Raw genomic sequence first — 20,885 nt, forward strand, 5'->3', positions numbered from 1 at the left:
CTTTTTTTATAAATAATAGTATTACGATATATTTTGTTACTATATCAACAACTAAATAATTACACAAAACATAGATAATAAAAAAACAATAATAATCTCAACTAAATTCGAGAAGTTTTTTTGAAATACATATAAAAGCAATATTAAATAAAAAAATATAAAACAAAATATTTTTAGGGTTTCTGTTTTTCTTCTTGTAAAATAAAATGACTCGAGAAATATCAAATCTAGGCAATGATTGATTTCTGTTATGATTAATGGCGCAAAAGGACGAATTTCTATGATGGACATGAATGAAATGAAAATGTCAACAAAATTATAAATTACAACATAAAAAAATACAAAAAGAAATTATTAAAATATATTCGAGTTTGTTTTTTCTTTTCTTTTGGAAGGAAGAGTGTTTTTTCTGAGGAGGAGTTCTTTATTTAAGTTAGTTCTAGTATTATCTTATGGTGTTTAGGGTTTGTTACTTCTTTAGTTTTTTTTTAATAGTTTAAAAGGTATAAAAACTAGTGGTTTGATTCGATTTGATTTGTTTGTGTTGTGTTGCGTTATCTCTTAGAATTACAAAAAAATTGTAGACAATTTTCTTTTTTTAAAAGGACATTTGGACATTTTTTTCTGTTTTTTGTTAATATTAGCTTCTCAAATATTATATCTTTTTAATTCGATTTGTTTTACTTTTTTCACTTAAATAAAAATAGTTTTTTGTTTGTTTTAGTTAAATATACATACAAAAAATATAAAAAAGATAATTATTTATATATTGATAAATAGTGATTTTGAGGATAGACTGAGAGAGAGATAGAAAGACGATATACGTATAACCCGGATAATTGATTGATGATAATGGCGACGACGACATAATACAAAAAATATATATAGTTTTTGTGGAGGAAATGGAAACAGGATATTTGAAGGAGGTGTTGCAGGAAATGTTACAAAATATATAAACCATGAATGTGTTCTATATTTACATAACTATACATTTTCGTTGACGTCGTTTTTGTGGTTCAGGTCTTAATACGGCACGCACAGCCTCTTCGAATACCTTGAATTGTATGGAAAAAGGAAAGGTCGGTTATTTGTCGATGTGGAAGAGTAATTGCAATTGACATACCTGTTTTAGACCTCTTTGCGTTAGGGCTGAACATTCCATATATTTAACAGCTCTTATTTTATTTGCTAATTTTTGTCCTTGTTCTCGTTTCAGTGGCGCTAAACCTTGTTCGGCCAATGCACTAAGGGTTTCACGATCTTCACGTAAATCAATTTTGGTACCTGTTGATGAACAAATAGTGTCTATTATAAGTATTGAAAAAATGAATATGATTTGCCATCAATTCAAAAGACCCTTTTCAGATTGCATACAAATACATCTATATGGATGAATATACCGGGAACGGGTTCTTTCGGAAACTGCTATGTTTTCCTGCAAAAATTTTGAAAACGAAAGGTCCGCTTAAGGACACAGGTCTAAATATTACGGACGCGTCCTCAAGTTGAGTTCAGAGAAAATTACCGAGTGCCAGAAATCCCAAAATTGACAAGACGGAAATTAAAATCGTAATTTAACCAAGTCTTGGAGTGTTACATGAACTCGTTTCCATCAGTTGCTATAGGGTTTATATCGGACTCCCGTTATGTAGACAATCCAACGAAATACTCAAGCTATATCATTGTCATATATAAATCCTCTTTTTGTTGGAGTGGTTGCATTTACATCCTCTGTTATAACCTCCGCACTTGGAATTTCAATTGGCACAGCGATATCATCAAGTTCAACTAATTCCCTTCAAACCCCAATTATATTAATTGGTGGATAACTTATCGAATGGTAAATAAGAGTTGGTCATTTTTCTATAAAGAGGACTATTACGCCACTCAGTTTAATTATGGAAGAGAGGTTTCATCTTAATCACGGGGACAACCCTTAATGAGTAGGAAAACTGTCGCACATATAAAGTGAAATTTTTGACCGAAGCGAACTTAAAAACCCCACTTTACTTAGACATCAATTGAGTGAATAGGTGATATGGGTGAACATTGTTTCCACGACAGAGGGGGCTACGATCAGAAAGACCAGAGTCGTTCTCGACCAACATCTATCACCTCATCCCATTGTGTAAATAGCAATAGGGCTGCTACAACAACAACCATAAAAACACCGTTCATCTAACCCAGCACATCCCAGGATCAAATTGGTTAGAGCATCTGAAGTGGTGCTACATTTAAAAAAGTGTGGATAAACTGTGGGCTTTGGCAAAGTCACATTTAACAACGAAACAGTGACTGATAAGATGAAATGCGCCAGTTATTTTTATCGACAGTTTCTCGAGCGAGGACGAAATGAAGAGTATTACGGCGTCGAAAATCGCTTCTTTCCGCTGAGGTACCACCAGTTTACAATGGGTTCTCAACATCACCCATTGTAAACTGTGGTGGTACCTCAACTTCTCCCTTAAAAATATTCTCAATAAATCCACACCTTCTTTAAACTTTGAAAAAAAAATCTTTAAAAATCCAAGATTTGTATGTACCTTGGAAGATTTTTCGCTTCTGAGTGACCTTAAAAAAGTCGTCTTTAAAAATCCACGCTTCTGAGTTACCTTAAAAAAGTTGTCTTTAAAAATCCACGCTTCTGAGTTACCTTAAAAAATTTGTCTTTAAAAATTCACGCTTCTGAGTTACCTTAAAAAAGTTTTCTTTAAAAATTCACGCCTCTGAATGACCTTAAAGAAGCATCTTTAAAAATCCACTCCTTGAAAACAGTCCTCCTAAAAAATCCACGCTTTGTATAGACCTTGAAAACAGTCCTCTTAAAAAATCCACGCTTTGTATAGACCTTGAAAACAGTCCTCTTTAAAAATCTACGCCTTGTGTAGACTTTGAAGAAGTCTTCTCTAAAAATCCACGCCTTGTATAGACCTTGAAAAAGTCTTTTATAAAAATCCACGCCTTGTATAGGCCTTGAAAAAGTCTTTCATAAAAATCCTCGCCAATAATAGTCCTTGAAAACAGTCCTCTTTAAAAATCGACGCCAATTATAGACCTTGAAGAAGTCTCTTGAAGAAGAATCCACGCCTTGTATAGACCTTGAAAAAATACATTGAAAATATTTTTTAAAAAATCCAGGCCCAGTATAGACCTTGAAAAAGTCTTCTTTAAAAATAAACGGGTTTTATAGGCCTTGAAGTCTTCTTAAAAATCCACGCCATGTATAGACCTTGAAAAACGTATTCTTTAAAAATCCACACCTTGACAAGACCTTGAAGAAATATTCTTCATAAAACCCACAACTTGACGTTGAAAAGTGCTTTTTAAAAATCCACGCCTTTTATAGAGGATTTGGGACAGCTATACAGTTGCGGATGTTCACCATGGGTTCCGTAAGTAATATAGGACAACAACAACGTTTCCAAGTTTAAAACGTGAAATATTCAGGTGATATCTTGGAAGCTGTTTAAATTCTACTTCTTATAAAGCTATAATGTTACTTTATGGTATTGAATAATTCTAGAGTTTGTAGTCCACTTCTTAAGTGTTTTTAAGGCGCTTGACTATCGACATATATAGTCACTGGTCTTAAGTCATGAATGCATAGTTCCTTAATTAACTCTGTTATTATTAGAAGCAGAGATATAAGGAGTGCTGACGATCTTTGCCCTCCACTTGTTTTAGACAAAAGCATTCTCTTACTCATTGCCTCAGAGCACAACTACATCTACACCTAGTGTTCGAAATGTGGTTTCAGAATTTAATTTTCATCCATTTTCAAACTGTTAAACAAATTACATTTACTGTGCAGAACGACGGAAAAAGAATATATAATTGAAACATTCAAAAATATCGAACCGGAGATTTACTCCTTACGAATGAAGAGATTATATTGAGACGAATTCATTTTTGTTGCCTCTCGTATCAAGAGTAAAAGGAATATATAATTGAAACATTCAAAAATATCGAACCGGAGATTTACTCCTTACGAATGAAGAGATTATATTGAGACGAATTCATTTTTGTTGCCTCTCGTATCAAGAGTAGGATATACGGTAGAATAACAGATCACTATATGACACAAACATACAAATGACGAGTAGCTCTTGGCTCTCCTACATCGTCGTAGCTAAGGATCATAACTTGTCCATAAACACAAAAAGGAAGAAAACTAAGAAATTTTGGGTCAAATGACAGTCATGAATACTTGGGGCGTAAAACAGAGTTTTTGTGAAATTATTGAACAAAAGTACAGAAAATTCAGTTGGAAAATGTGGTCAATATTCTAAAAATTCCCAAAATCGGGTGTACCATTATATGCGGGCTATAACTAAAATAAAATATCAAATTATTGCTTATTCGTTTAAGAAACTTGGCCAATTAATCAAAATACTTAAAATTAGACTGGACCTTAATAAAGAGACAGAAAAAACATGGTCCTACAAAAAAACTTATCCCCCATGAAATCTTTTATATGTTTTAGAATATGCGGATAGGAACATCAAAAAGCGGAAACATAAACCAATATTTAATATTGTTTCAGAAGAAATTTTTCAACATTCGAGTACCTGAAATCCCAAATTGCAATTTCTTCGATTAGAAACTGTGGCCAAAAAAAATTCAAAATACAGAATATCGGAGGACCGTTATATATATGTTAATAATATCCATATTTCAATACCAAACATCCTAGAAGGAGTAGCAATATATGTGCAATAAAGCGAACTCTTTAGTGATTTCAAAAGACATACTACTTCTAAAGCAAAATCGGCATAGAACTTTACTCTTTTCTATCGATCAGAGTAGGATTTACAACCAATATTCCGGAGGTGTTACAAACGAAATGGCAAATTTAACACACCCAACAAACACTTCCAGCAACATCGTATTCTCTTAAACTAATCCCCCCTCATATACATACCTACTAAAATTATGGGCGCATCTGGGCAGTGATGTTTTATTTCAGGATACCATTTGGAGGTGACATTTTCAAATGATGATGGACTCGCCACTGAAAAACATATCAGAAAAACATCCGTTTGTGGATATGAAAGTGGTCGGAGTCTATCATAATCCTCTTGTCCAGCTGTATCCCATAGGCCCAATGATACCTGTATTGTGTCCACCTGCATTGGTGCTGAGTAGTTATCAAAACTAAAAACAACAACAAAAAGGAAACATTATTTTTAAAAAATAATTGTAAAAAGTGATTCGATTGCAAAAAATATACAATACTCGAACTTACACTGTAGGCACATATTCACCGGGAAAACTATCTGTGGTATATGATATTAACATGCATGTCTTGCCGACCGTACCATCGCCAACGACAACACATTTGATGGGCCTTCCTGTTGACATCTGCAAAAAACGGAAAAAAACAAAAATGAATAAAGACAATAAGTTAAAGAAAGAAGAAGAAGACATGTTACAGTCATTGCTTTTTGTGGCATAGTTTGCTGCTTATTGTTCACGTTACAGTTTATTGTCTATTGGAGTGTTGCTGACATTGTTTCGCCAGTTCTTTTTTTATAAAAAAATAGTTTTTGTTCAATTTGTGTGTGTGTGTGAGCGGTGGGGCACACACGTAACATCCAATGACAAGTTGACCAAAGTTTGCTGTTTCAGTTCTTGTCGTTTTAGTTTTTTTTTTGCAATTCGTTCTGGTATTTTGCTTGCAATTCAATGAATGAATGAAATGCATTTGTGCTGACCCAAGTAGTTCAAGTGAATGTATGTATGTTTGCCAACGCACAGCACCACCACAATTGCACTAAAAACATACTGCAATTGAAGTACATACTGCTTTTTTTAAGAATGATTTCCTAATTAAATTGAATTAATAAATTTTAATTAATTTATGGATTTGTGGCTTTACCAATTTCAGCGAATTGGATTTGTTAGAGTTCAAAAAGTGCGTTGCTTTCGAAATTATATTTTGATGACCAGAAAAAAATCGAAATTTAATTTTAGGATACATCAGAAAAAATTGGATATCGGATCTATAAAACGATCTCAGGGAAAAAGTGGAGGTAAAAAATCCCGTTAATAGGTACGAAAACGACGCACAATGACTCGGCATTGAAGAATGATACATAGAAACGATGTAATTTTTTACCTCTTTTTAAACCCCAAACATAAGGTCAAGTGTATATTAAATTTGTCATTTGCAAAACACTGAAATATTCACTGGAGACACCATAAAGTATATATATACTTGATGAGAATAAATCACGATATATATCGAAATATTTAAAATAGAGCATTGAAGTTTTCTACTGTCATTGTTATTACTCCTAGGATGGTTGGTATTGTAAATGGGGTACATCGGTCCACGCGTTGGTGTAGCCTCCCCAAATATTAGTTATAATAGGGATTATTGACACGTTTTCCAACCGAATTAGCTGTAATTTTCTAAGTGTGGTTCTCATTGGTTATCAAATCTTCCTAACAAAAATTATTAATACTGATCCACTTTTTATAGTAGCCCCCATATAACGTTAGACACGTTTTTCAACAAAATCAGCTGTTATTTGGTATTTTGTATTCACATTGTGGTATGGTAGTAAATCTTCCTACTAAAATTATCAATATTGGTCCATCTTTTGAAGAAGCCTCCGTATAGCGCTACACACCAAAGACCGATATGTTAGAGAGCGTGATCACGTGCTTCAATGAATTTGGTAGCAATTTAATATTTTAAATTCTCTCTCATTAAGCAGAAAATATCCCTACAAAATATTATCAACATTGTCCCATGTTTCCGAGTAGCCAGCCTTGTTTTGGGCGCAGTTTTTAACCGAATTGGCTCTAATTTTATATTTCAGATTTTCATGGGATGTCAAATTTTTCTACTATATATGATCAGTATTGGTTCGCTTTTGGGGAATCCCCCATAACGCGATTCTTCACAAATTTGGGTATTTTGAGGAGCTTGGACACGTGCTTCAACCAAATTATTTTTGATTCTCATTGAGTATTTTTACTCCCCAACAAATTGATTGGCCGTATTTTGGGAGGTTTAGCATGTTTTTCAACCGAATTCACTCTAATTTGATTAATCAAATTCTTATGGGTTGTCAAATTTTCCTTTTAAAAATTATCAATGCCTGTTTACGGTTTGGTATAGCTTCCACAGAAAGATACCATAACATTTTCGGCATTCTGAAGACTTCACCTGCATTTTCTCAATCGATGCGGTTATAATTTGGTATAAAGGGTTCTGGAAGGCTGACTTATATACAAATTTGTGCGATGTATATATAGGTCCTAGTTTTGATATAACGCCAAATAAAAGTCCACATCTTTTTCGGTATTAAACAATTTTTAACAGAATTTTCTCTTTAAAGTGGTTATAATTTGGCGAATAAAAATTATATTAACAAAACGCAATTGGAACACTATTTGTTTCGGGCATGAAAAAACTAACATAAAACAGCATAACATAGTCCCCATATAGACTTAAATAATTTTGAATGCATCCCACGTGGTAGAGCGTATAAAAAGTTCGCCCCGTAAAACTTAACGACGTTTTTTTTCTGTTTAAATTTTTTAGATGTCGAAATGCAAATTCAGATAGAAAATCGAATCTTATTTTTATTGGAACCAATACCAAAACATGGAGCTATGTTGATAAATTTTTGTAAAATATTTAACCTTGCCTATTCTACGGAATGAAGGGTCCATAGTTTTGAATTAAATGACGGTATTTAAATAATTATTTCATTGGCGAGGAGAAATTTGCGCATCTAAATATTGGAAAGTTTTTCTGGTCTCCTATCATTAAATCGGCCTTCGTAACGTTAAGTTACAAATCAAGCCATGGTATAGGTTATGGCTGACGTTATGTCATTATCAAACTTCCCTTCCCAAGACAGATGTTTCATAAGGGACAAAAGTAGAATGTTCGAACTTAATAATTCTTTAAAATTTTCATACATTTTGCACCGTTTGAATGAAAAATCGGTTAATTGAAAACTTACTTCTAAAAGGTCATGTTTCTTTGAAAACAACATCGCTTAATTGAAGAAAAGTATATGCTTCGCGTTTTGGCGATCAAATAAGCGAATTTGACTGTATTTATCTGTGGCACTACAACACTGCTGACGAGTTCCTCCTAACTCCCCTACATTGATATAGTTGGAGTTCAGTGGCACAATTTTTTCATAAAGAAGGTAACTGGATTCAATGTAAAGTATGTACAGGGTCAACAAGGCCACTTTTATATCCTTTTTTTAAATTTAATATTTCAGACATCGGTTCAGTAAATGGAAAAAATACGAGATAACGGTTCGAATGACTGATATGAATATTAGACAAATTATCGGAAAAATTGTTTTTAAATACTTGTCTCCAGAATACCAATCTACAGCCAATTCAGTTGAAACGTATCCACAATCCACAAAAAACAGTGCAAATTTCGACCTGAACGTGGGGGAATATGCCAGCACCATTCGTATGTACATTCGAAAGAATATTCGTATGTACATTCGAAAGAATATTACAATTCCTTCGGAATATTATTACAACAACAGGCCATTTTTGAGATGACATGTCTTCAGTTGGATTAATCTTAAAAAAAAAACAACAATGGGTCGACCATATGATACCCTACCCAACTACACGAGCTCTAAGTATCTGCGGATATATATTCCAGGTCTGGACAATATTTCGCGATATTTGCACTCTCTTGACCGATTAGAGGTCAACAGCTCCTTTGCGTCATCTTTTCCAAATCATATTTTCGTGGTCTAAGATTTACACAAAAAAGTTTTGGTCCATTTGAACCACTAAAAATTGATTAGTTGGCCTTTTCCATGGGGATTTGATACTCGGCTTATAATTGTGACGACTAGAGTGACTAGATAACCAGACAAAAATTAAGTTTTCATCATCGAAAATTATTGGCGGCGTCCTTGACCACAACCGGAACCCCATACTAATTTCCGAAACGTATACCCTATAATGTGGTAATAGTAATACTATACTATATCAGAATACGTAGACACCTGTAAGTATTTAAGAAAAACTCCCACATCTGACTAGGTAGAAAAATAAAGTTTATATCAATTAAAAGGTCAATCACTCCTCTTGGATATACTATGAACATCTCCTCTTGGATATACTATGACCGATGTTCATGAAAAGATTCATGCTTATTCTATGGACAAATTTCCTTCGTGGTGTAAAATTTCATAATTGTGGTCTCTAGAGCGACCTGAAAAATCGACAAAAATAAAGTTTTTGGTCCATTTCACCCCCTAAATATTAACGGATCATTAACAAAAACAATATAAGTCTTCTTTGGCCAGAGTCCATCCAACGTGCAAAATTTCGTGACGATTGGTCCATAATTGTGACCTGTATCCTGTGTTTACAAATAATAAGGGACAGAGGGACGGACACACATGTCTAGATCGGCTCAGCAAGTCGAGATATGACGATCGGTACAGTAAAATATTGGGTCTAGGAGCAATTCTTGAGGCGTAACAAACTCTTGGGACTACAAAAAGCTAGAATACCCTTACAAAAAAATTGTGTATGGTATAAATATCGATTTCTTGTCTTCGATAAACCTCAAAAAACAGTTACGCTCATTTCTATGGTCGGACCCATTTCTTTGCGCTAAATTTCGTCATGTTCGGGTTATAATTGTGGCCTCTAAAGCGACCAGAAAAACACACACACACAAAATGTTCTTTTCATTACCAAAAACAATAGGCTACTTCTTTGACCAGAACCGGTCCTACATGCAAGATTTCGTGGGGCATGGGGCCTGCATCCTGTTTACATCTAGGACCAATATTTCGCGGCATTACAATCTCTAAGCACCACACAAAGGTATAATACCCTTACAACATAGTTGTGTATGGTATAAATATTGATTTCATGATCTTTTTGGGGACACTTTTGTAACTTGCAAACAAATATGTACTACGATTTTTCCATGAATTAAAGTTCAAATCGGAAAAAGCATTATTCTGTAACTTAAATACAAGGCCTATGGGGAATTTGCCCTACTGTGTTATTGATATACTCGCCAATGGTTTTCTATACCACAAGGAAATTTCGCTATTGCACAGTGATATTTATATGCGAGAATGCTTACCTCAATGGCTAGTAAAATGCCTTCTCTATGTTGGAAGATATAAAACTGTTGATCTAACCGAATATAAGCCTTTCCTACTTGCTTTAAACACATTAAGAACCTAAGTATAGCCCCGTGTAATGAATTTAAAAATTCAGAGGTGTTAAAACCCCGAAAATTCCACACAACCCAACTTTCTCATAATAAAAGAAATAAAATCTACTTTACTATGAAGACATTGAAAACATTAATAAAAAAGCACGTAATTATTTAATGTAATCATATTATTGTTTTTATGTGTACTACTACGTAGATCTTTTACGTCGTTTGTTATTTCCGGTCATGGTTCAAAAGAAATGTTGTTTATAATCCAAAAAGAGATTTCTTTCTGACCACGGTGCAATGACCACGACCGACACCAACCAAACAGAAAAAACTGAAAGGTGATCATATCACGTTAGTTACGGTTTCGCCAAATGCTCCAAAAACAAAAATCAAATATTGAAACACACGCACACACGCCGGGTCGGTTAAATGAGTGTCTGAATGCGGGGAGAGGGGGGTCAAGAAGATATAAAACGACATTTCAAAGGAGTGGTGCCACAATAATCATAAACATCACAGAAATCCATTAACGCTGTGACACAAGAGACATACACACATATGATATGTATGTATCATACCGGTCACCAGCAACAAAAAATAATAATAAAAAAACAAACAGACGTAACGAAATTAAATTAAATAAAGCTTGTGAATAAATAAATTTAATATCCAAGAAAGAGAAATAGGAAAAAATGCCAAAAAGATGGCAAATATTTTAAAAATAGATCACAAATGAAATTTTGTCGGATTTTTTTTTCGAAAAAAAAAACAATAAAAACAAACAACACGGAATGAATGAATATATGACGATATTGGATATTTTGCGAAATGAAAAAAAATCCATATTTTTGGGGCGGAAACTAGATCACCAAGGGCAAATACACATGCATTTTTTTAGAAAAAATCCAAATTTTTTTGTTGAGGTTCGGAAAAGCCCAAAACACTTTTTGTTGTGGTTCGAAACAAAAAGATCATCACATGCATTCGATTTCCCAGAATAATAGATAAATGGGATTTTCCCAAAGTCCCAACAAAAAGATGGACATGGACAACCAACAAAAACGGAAAACGCAAAGAAAACAATGTCACCGCCAATAAACAAAACGAACACACACACACATACGCAGCCAAAATAAACTTTAAAACGATGGCATCAGCAGCTAACCATTAGATCATGAAGATGAAAATTTATTTCATATATCTACTAAATCATTAGTTGAGTCTGTGACAGCAACAAATTGGGGGAAACAATGAAGTGTGTATGTCAAGCCGGCAGCCAGGCAAGGAGTCAAGAGTGCTTGACATCCACTCAAGACGAGAGACTCACACAGTGTACTTTTTGTACAAATTTCGTTCGACCTAAATTGATAACTTCCGTATGTGGGGATATTGTGATGTGGAATGGCTTTTTTTTGAGAAGGCGCATTTGTTTACCACTACGATCAAAATGGATCATGAATGGAAGATATAGTAGTGCGTATTGTTCAATTTTTACTAGATAATTTAAAAACAATGAAATATCGGTCGTCGAAAATGTCGATAAAATCGGAGAAATGATCGAAGTTGAGCGGTATGTTAGCAGTCGTAGCATCGCCCAGGAGCTAAAATCGACCATAAAACTGTTTTAAACTATTCACACAAAGCCGGATTCAAAAATAAGTTCGATTTTTGTGTGCCACACCAATTAACCGAAAAAATAGGATGGATCGAATTTCCATCTCCGTAGCCTTCGAATGAGATAGAGCCAATTCTTAAACGGATGGTGACTGGAGATGAGAAATGGATCACATACGATAACCCTGTGCCAAAACGATCGTGGTCAAAGAGCTGTGAAGCATCTCCAACGGTGGGCAAAGCAGGACTAACGGCCAGGAAGGTTCTGCTATGCATTTGGTGCGACTGGAAGGGGATTATTTATTATGAGTTGTTTCCATATGGCCAAACGCTAAATTCTGATCTCTACTGCCAACAACTGGGCCGTTAGAAGAGAGCAATTGACAGACACGGCCAGAATTGGCCAACAGAAAAGGTGTCGTGTTCCACCAGGACAACGCTAGGCCACACACATCTACAGTGACTCGCCAGAAACTTCGGGAGCTTGATTGGGAAGTTTAAATGGATCCGCCATCATCTTTTTTTGGCATTGCAAAATTTCTTTAATGATAAACAATTTGACTCTAGGGAGGATTGTGAAAATTGATTATTAGAGTTTTTTTTTTTCAAATAGAAAGTAGAACTTCTATGAGAGAGGCATTATGAAGTTACCTTTAAAATGGCAACAAATCATACAACAAAACGGTGCAAATCCGACATTCCGAAGCATGTGAAATAAAGTCCTTAGTTCGTATAAAAATAATGGATTTCTTTTTCTCATACCTAATATTATTTACACCAAACGCACCATATTTGTCGGATTGTCATGCAATTTTGCATAGCCTATTGAATTGAGTCTAAAATAATGTGTTTTAAGTTTTATTAAAATCGGATCAGATATAGATATAGCTCCCATACACACTGGTTTCCAAAACTAAAGCATCTAAAATTGCAAACTGAATAAATTATCTGATTTTAAAAATAAAGTTATAGTGAAAAAGAAAAAACAAAAGAATATAAACGCACAATATATTTAGAAATAATTATTCTATGGAAAACTAAATTGAACGAATTTTTGCTTGATCAAAACTAAAGCAACCTTTTGATTTTTTTATAAATAACTATTTTTGCAGCTCCCCTACGAGGTATTGGATCAATAAAACGCTCAATATGATCCTTGGATGTACTATTCCTTGCATCCTGAACCTTTGAGAAAAGGTTATGTCTGCTTGTTTGTGAAACTATTTTTTATTTTGCTATCTATGATGCCCCAAAGATTTTTCTTTAGGGTTATGATCTGATAATTGTGCTGGCCATTATAAAACACTGATATTTTGACTGCAGCACACAATCTTTGACATGTTTCGGTGTATGTTTGAAGTTTTTGTCAACCTGAGACACCCAGTCAACGGGTCAAGGGGACTGTAGCGTTTTTCAATAAATTTGTATAAACAATCTGATCCATTCAACCCTATACCATTACTGACCCACCTTCATGGTTCCCAGTACCCTTACAATGCTGTGGCATGAGCCTTTCAATTTTGCACTTTCTCACTGTAATTTTTTTTTCTCCTGTCTGAGTCTTTAATATCAAACTTTAATTCATCCGAGAACATCTAACTGATGAGCTATTAATATGAGCTTTTGGGAAAGTCAATTTGGCCTTGCGATTCTTTTTAGAAATAAAATAATTTTCTTGATAGTTTCCGGGCATGTAGACCTGTTAACATAGCTCGTCCACGCTCTGTTCTTGCTGTTATATCAAATCAATTCCGTTGAACTGTTAAATGTGTATTTTTTACTGCTATGACAATTTGTTGATCAGTATGAATTAATTTCTTTCGAGGCCTCCCTTCGTGATACACTGACATTACTGATATAGTTGCATAGAATCTTATAATTCGAAAAATCACGTATTTATGTATGGAATATTTCTTCGAAATCACTTTCTGTGACACATATTGACTAGAGGGTGACACAATGGTTATCGTGGTATTCAGATTCTCATATTCCTCAATCAAACCAAGGAGTGATTAGTACCGTCTAGATACGTTTTCGTGTATGACATTTAAACAGAGAATTCTTACCAAACGTAACTAAGACCTGTTTTTGAATTAGATCGTGGCATGACATGAACATAGTTGTTTAAGTTACCAATACGATCAGATATAAACAAGACTCCGTTCAACCCGGATTTTCTTCATAATTGTTAGGAACATGCCGAGGGACACTTTAGAATTTAAAATTATTAGTAAATATTTGTAATTATTATATTTTTATGGATGCCGCACTTAGGAACAAACTAAATTACGATTTTTCTATAGTCGGCATATGGTTGAAAAATAAGCAAATTTTTATCATTTTGGCTCAATATTGGGAAAAAATGTAAACTATGTGTTAAAAACACCATTTTAACTAATTGTCAATTTGCTCAATCATCATAAAAAATAATTCAAAATTTGTTTGTGTTGAATTATGCGGAGCGAGTCTGGTCCACTTACAAAAGTTGAATGGTCTGGGAAAATATGCAATCCTGCCAAAATACTTTCCCGAGAATGGCGACCTAAATCGTAATTGTCAATGCCGTTGTATTGGAGAATACCTCCCGACAAATTAGAGTGTTTTTGTTCTTATTTTAATTTTTATTCGAAATGGACTCAAACTACACATGTCGATGCGTTTTTTAACAGAACCAGATAGAGTAGGAAGAACGCAATCATCTACCATAACAATAACTAACTCCTGAAAAAGCGTCCTCCACCCAGGTACGTCAGGAAAGCTTGGTTTAGGCAACATTTAGATCAGCCTGGTGCAGCAGCCTCAATTCATATTGGCCATATAGTAAGGATACGATATAGAACATCTGGCCGACATGTCCTAAAGGTCTTTTCGACACCATACACCTTTTTAATTGTCCAGCTAAATTGACCCAACATATACAGCGTTTTTGATTCAATTTCGACCACAGCTTCGATTAATTTGATCCAAGTGTGCTGCTCTACAAACTCAATTCGTTGAGATAAATGGCAAATGCTTATTTGATACAATTCATTTTTTTTAAACTTAATATATTTCAATTAAAATTTCACACATTTTGTCGCCCAACGCAACACTGTGCAGCAACAACATCTTCTTCAAATATTTCTTTCTATTTCCCCCTTTTTTAAAAACCCCAATTAATATTAAGAAAAAATCATACACTATATTTAAAAAATGTTCAAGAGGGAGAGGGTGGAAAAAAAGAAGCTTAACCCCTCCAAATACTCGACAATGTCGTAGATATATTGCAAAGCATCAAGTGGCATTGGTTGCCATTAGATTCATTAGACACACATGCACGCACACACACACACACGAATAGCAAAACACAAATTGCCGGCAAATCCACATCATCTGTGGAACTGGAAATACATGGAAAGATGAATGAAGAAAGGCTGGCAGCAACATCTAAAGACGGCGAATCTAAGAATTGCCATGCGATAAGATGAGTGGATTTCGTATTTTTTTCTTCTACAAATTAAATTTACAGCTATCGAGAGCCAAATAAAGTAAATTTTCAAATATTCGTGATGGCAAATTAATAAAAAGTAGGAGGAGGAGGATGAACAAGACGAAAAGAAAGACTACAGCAAATCAATGCAACCGAAATGGAAATTTTGTTGATTTGGTGTTTTTAGAGGAACTCATCCCATCACATGCTATATTGGGCCATTGGAAATCAACCACACAAATATGCCGGCCTGCCTGCCTGCTGCTACATGGCATGACATGGCTCGTTGATAATGATGAGTGCATTTTTTGGAAAGACGACGAAGAAGTAGAGGAGTAGAAAAAAATTACACACGTATTCGTTTTTATTGGAAATGGCATCTGCATAAAAAATACATAATATATTATTAGCCACAGACGCAACAGACACACAACAGAGCACTGAGCCATCGATTATAAATACAATGATTCACATGATTTACAATCATATGATGATGAAGATGGTCTGACCGACTGGCATTGCATGTCCTCCTTCTTACGGTTTTCGTTTACGATTGAGATTTGATTTAGCTGCATTGAAGTGTAGAAGACAACAGTCTGGTTACTTAATGGTATTTACACAAATCTGATGTAAGGCAAACAAAAACTGAAAATATGTTTTGAAAATCTTATGGGAAAAGGATTTTTTTAAACAAAATACTATATTGATGCGAAGGTTCAAATCGTTCATAAACATTATGTTTAGGTATATTATGAGATTTTAAGGTGAGTCAACGATTACCATCAACATCAAATGCGATCATTTGTAATATCAGATTGGGCAAATATATGAACCTTATTTGATACACTAGCCCTGTAGTTTCTCGACAGTATGGTCTAAGATGCAATAACAAACACGGTATATGTCAATTCTCATTCTAATCTGTAACAGAGCCCTACCGCTGCTGCAGCAACAACTCTCTATAGAATAGATGATCCGGCATTAATAATGATGTACCACACGACATATATATTATTTGACAAAGAAGCTATGTGGCTAAAATTGTGAATGGTGTTTATGGTTCCGATACTGTAACAGCCAATTATGAGCAATTTTGGTTTCGTAGATTCCGTTCAGGATTTTTTGGTATTAAAGATGCACCTCGGTCGTCGAAAAAAATTGGTATCTAGATTAGATTCATCTACTGAAGATGTTAATAGCTAAAGTTTTCGGTACTATTTTGGAGTGGTCAACATATGTCGCATTATTTTCCATAGATATATCTACCTCTATAAGTGACTATTGCAGTTAATATTCTGACTATTATTTGCATATTTGGATCACAGACCAAAATACCGTTTCCTTTGCTTCACCTTTATATCTTTGGACATCTCTCTCTAGATCATGAAGATCTCTCCTGACGTGCCCGGGCGGGGGAGTTCTGACCATAAGCGATGATGTTGTAGAGCTGATTTCCAGCAAATTCGCTGTTATCCAAAATAGGTAATATGTGAAGATCGACAGCAATCCTTATATCGGTTGCTCCTATAAACTCTCCTCAGGGTTCCAGGTCGTAGTGACATAAAGGAACGAGCTTGCTTATCTGGACCGCAGTTAATCGATATAACAATTTATACCAGTGTTATGTCTCCCCTACTTTTTTTGGCAATATCAGAAAGATGTATGAGAAAGTAACAACAAGATAGAATAAGGAATCTTAGTGTAGGACCTCAAAATCTATCTGGCCGGTAATTTCTTAGGGTAGATCTAAAACATCAGTTTCTATGAACAGGAAAGACATAAAGATCACTGTAGGGATCATAATATACCAATACAAAATCTGATATCTTTTTTTCAAAAACTGAGATTAACCCTTTGTGGCCCAATGGTGCCCATAGGCAAAAAAATGTTTTAGAGCTTGTATTTAATATGCAGCTGCTAAATGTAAATTTTTTGGATTATACACGTTAAGAGCTGATTATGGGCGACACATATTAAAAGAAAATAAAAATCTAATTTTTGGCCAAGTTATACGCTTTTCAAAATATAAATGAGTGCAAAAATTTTAGTAATTAGGGCTCAAAGGGTTAATAAGGTGGAGATGGGGAAGAGGAAACCTATATGTACTTGGTCGGTGCCTCATGCTACGATGCAGAGTGCATGCTTTTTTGGTAAATTTCGGATAGAAACACTAAACTTTTTCTCGAATGTAGACCCCAAAAAAATTTACAACTATGCTAGAAATTTGTCATAGTTGAGTTGACAGTTTATCAACTGTACTACTTCTTCCTATCATCATTATCTTTCTGGCTTCTCTATTCTGCAACGTCTATGGACAATATGTCTCCGAGTGGAGCGACTGTTTATACAGTTAGATGTCTCTCTGTTGGGGTTGGGTAATACTCCCTATTGCATTGACAACATTCTTTAGTACATATACGTGGATAAGAACATCACCTAATATTCATGACCCAATGATGTTACAGGACACAGCTCTCAGGGCGACATTCTGACAGATTTGAATGTTCATTCGCAGAGTATCTTTACATTGCCTATATTTCTTAATTTATTGAGTTTGATCGCTGTAAATATATAACGAATGATTTTTTTCAAATATCCTCACAGACTGAAATGAATTATATGAGAATTAGGTTAGGATGCTTTCCTGACTAAGAAGGAATGACCCACTGCATAATTAAACTGAAGTTCAAGATATTATTTCTTCTTTTTTTTTTTTTTTTTTATCGTACGTTCCCACGCCTCACTTTCCCACCCCTGCCGACCGAGGGGGCGACCTCCCCTTTCGTAGGGATCGCGTACGCATCATAATCCGCATTATGATGGAATATGAGAAGGGATAGAAAACCAGCTACAGAAATCTACTTCAACAGCCAGTTTGTTATTAAGTTGTATTATTCATTTAAAAATATGATTATATTAGATTTTATTAGGTCTATATTCTTAGACTATTAGTAAAGGAAACGTGGTTGTGTCAGCTTATACACCAATTGTGATAGTTATGAATGAGTTTACAATGGAAACCCAGTATCAGTCAAAATAATTTAATGGATGAAATGATATCGACCATGACATAGCCTTATAATATGCGATACTTGTCAATATATTGAAGCTATCCGGGAGGTCACTCACACCATTCTTCCGAGACCCTAACCCAAGATAAGCTAAGCAATGAGTAATTTCCAAAACGTTTTTGGGATGATCATCATCATATTTGTTTTAATAGACATTCACTGCAAACCGTGAGACAATAGATAGACAATGAACCCCGTTTTATTGATCTTAGTAATTGTGCAATTTAGAGTGCATAAATTTCCAGTTCGTCGATAAAGATATCAATAACCCTATATCAATGAATAATTATGGGTTTAAACTTTCCATCTAATACTCCAAACTCTTTGAATTTTTTTATATTAATAAACCCTAGATAGCATTTGTCCACTCTTAGAAATAATTTTCGTAAAACTGTGCCATGATTTAGAGATTTGTTTTCTACAATTATGTAGTCTGCTTTTTGTGAAGATTTAAAGTTCTCTGTCCATAGGAGAAAGTCTCAAATCCCCGGTGAAAGATCAGTCACCCACAACAACTATATCAGTGGAATTTTGTAAGTCCACGTCTAAGGAAGTATGGGCCTATCCAAAAATATAGGTATATTTTTTTTAAATCAAATTAAAACAGGTACCGAAAATAACAGTTATTTTTTAAAATGCGAACAAAAAACTCTTCATGTTAGAGGCATGGGACACCTATAGTGTCACATATACCAATACATTCGTATTGAGGAGCCCATTAAGGATATTGGGTGATCTTGAAAAAACACCCTCAGTTTTCATGTTAATACTTATTATTCAACGGAAAAAATTAACGTTGTTTTTTAACTGTTAAAAATGATTTTAATTTTTTCCGTTAAAAATAAAACTCTTTTAGGAATTAATAAAAATTAAGAAAAAATACCAACTTGGGCTAAAAAATACCAATATCGAAAAGTGTTCGAAAGATGTTATCAAATACTTTTTTCTCTGAAAACAAAAAACATTTGTCTACTTAATCCAGACCATAAAACCCACTTTAAGAAATGATCCGTATATCAAATTCTGTAATCTTTAATCATACTTTGAACAAAATGTATAGACAGGACAATACAACATCGAAATTCTTATCGAAAATGTGTGGCAGGTAAAGTATTTTGAAATACGGACATGGTCAATATTGAACTTTCCTAAAGATAAAATATCTAAATACGTATAAAGTTCTTTCTTTTATCTAAAATATTTGCTCGAGATTTATATCAGCCCAGACTTGAAAGCGACATGCTTCTTCGTTTCTTGTTAGGCACGTATAACGCACAGCGGTGTTTTTAATTTGTCAAATAATTCATTTCCATATTTTTTTTTGTTTTGCTTCCAAAAATGTACAAAAACAATTATGGATAATAGATTCACACATTTCTGTTTGTCGTTCAAAATTAACAGCGACAAAACAAAAAAAGATTGGGAAGATATTACAAAAAGACCGGGAATCCATCTATCTACAAATTGTTTGTTTAAAGCAAATTTTTTTTTCAAAATTTAGTTTTTGTTACTTAATAAAGTAGGAAAAACAAAAACACAGCTACAACAACAACAAGTCACTGGACAACGCAAAAGGGGGAGAAAGACAACTCTAAAGAGAAACAACAACAAAAACAAATTTTCGAAAAAAAATGTGTACTACCCACAACCCGCATTATGTCAACCCAACTAATAAGTAGAATATAGTGGATGAATAGAAGGCGGTCGGACGGACGGACAGACAGGCGAATGAACCAACCAACAAAAAAACAGGCAACTAGGCAGCGAGACTGTCAGTCAGACAGACAGGCGGTCGTTTGTTGTTTAGTCGCACGTCTCACATTTATGTGTACTGGAGTGTGTTCGTGTGTCAGCCTGTGTGCTGCGCTCCATGTTGTTGCATGAATTTGTTTTTCTTTTTTTTTGTATCACTTTTCCTTTGCACTTTGTTATTGTTGCTATTATTTTTTGTTCCTATTCTAGTTCTGTTAGTAGTGCTTGAGGCAGTGGCGGCTGCTGCTGCTGCACCACCACCAATCTCTCTGACTGCAGTGGAAATTTGGGCGGAGGTTGCCGCCACCGTTGTTGCACTCGCTCAGACAGGCTCTAATGACAAACGGTGCCATTAATGGTTATTTCTTAATGGAAAAAAGCAAAATTTTTGGCAATTATTTATCCTCCCTCGCACACAAAATCTGTCACTCCCTCCTCCCCCTCCTCAAAAAAGTTGGGGGATGGAGAGTGCATACCAATTAAGTCGCCTCCAAAAATATAAAAAATGTATTTAAAATAAATATTAATTCGCAAAAATCTGGTGAAATTTTACCTTTCCTTTTTTGTATAGAAGTGGGGTTTGCTAGCGAGTGTATAATAAATATATATGTTTGTGTGTGTATGTTGTTCTTGTTCGTCGTCGCCGCTGCAGACGTCGTTGTATATAGTTGTGGAGTCGTCGTCGGTCTGTCGTTGATTGTTAATCCTCTTTGTTTTTTTATTTTTTCGTCTCCTTTCTCTTCCACTGGCGACAATGAATTGCAACTGAATTTCTTGTTGTAATTTC

The 20,885-nt window shown here is 34.5% G+C and overlaps 1 protein-coding gene across 1 annotated transcript; it reads right to left on the reverse strand.

Moving 5' to 3' along the window:
• Positions 1-948: 948 nt before the first annotated feature.
• On the reverse strand, positions 949-20,675 carry LOC133338535 (ras-related C3 botulinum toxin substrate 1-like). The gene is made up of 5 exons (XM_061546709.1): positions 20,652-20,675; positions 5,246-5,361; positions 4,922-5,154; positions 1,124-1,284; positions 949-1,054 (listed from the first exon to the last, which is right to left on the reverse strand). Exons 2-5 carry the CDS (start codon positions 5,359-5,361, stop codon positions 977-979), a joined length of 588 nt encoding a protein of 195 aa, XP_061402693.1. The 5' UTR covers positions 20,652-20,675; the 3' UTR covers positions 949-976.
• Positions 20,676-20,885: the final 210 nt, after the last annotated feature.

The sequence above is a fragment of the Musca vetustissima genome, unplaced genomic scaffold (assembly GCF_032173495.1).
Source record: "Musca vetustissima isolate MV318-11 ecotype Yass unplaced genomic scaffold, APGP_CSIRO_Mvet_v1 utg11171, whole genome shotgun sequence".
Lineage (NCBI taxonomy): Eukaryota > Metazoa > Arthropoda > Insecta > Diptera > Muscidae > Musca > Musca vetustissima.

Bases quoted from the DNA above. Each gene is read 5' to 3' on its own strand.
- LOC133338535 (XM_061546709.1), bottom strand. From the start codon at position 5,361: ATGTCAACAGGAAGGCCCATCAAATGTGTTGTCGTTGGCGATGGTACG. The intron at 5,155-5,245 runs GTAAGTTCGAGT...TGTTGTTTTTAG, and splicing joins GGTGAATATGTGCCTACAGT to TTTTGATAACTACTCAGCAC. The intron at 1,285-4,921 runs GTATGTATATGA...GTTCATCAACAG, and splicing joins TGCGCCCATAATTTTAGTAG to GTACCAAAATTGATTTACGT.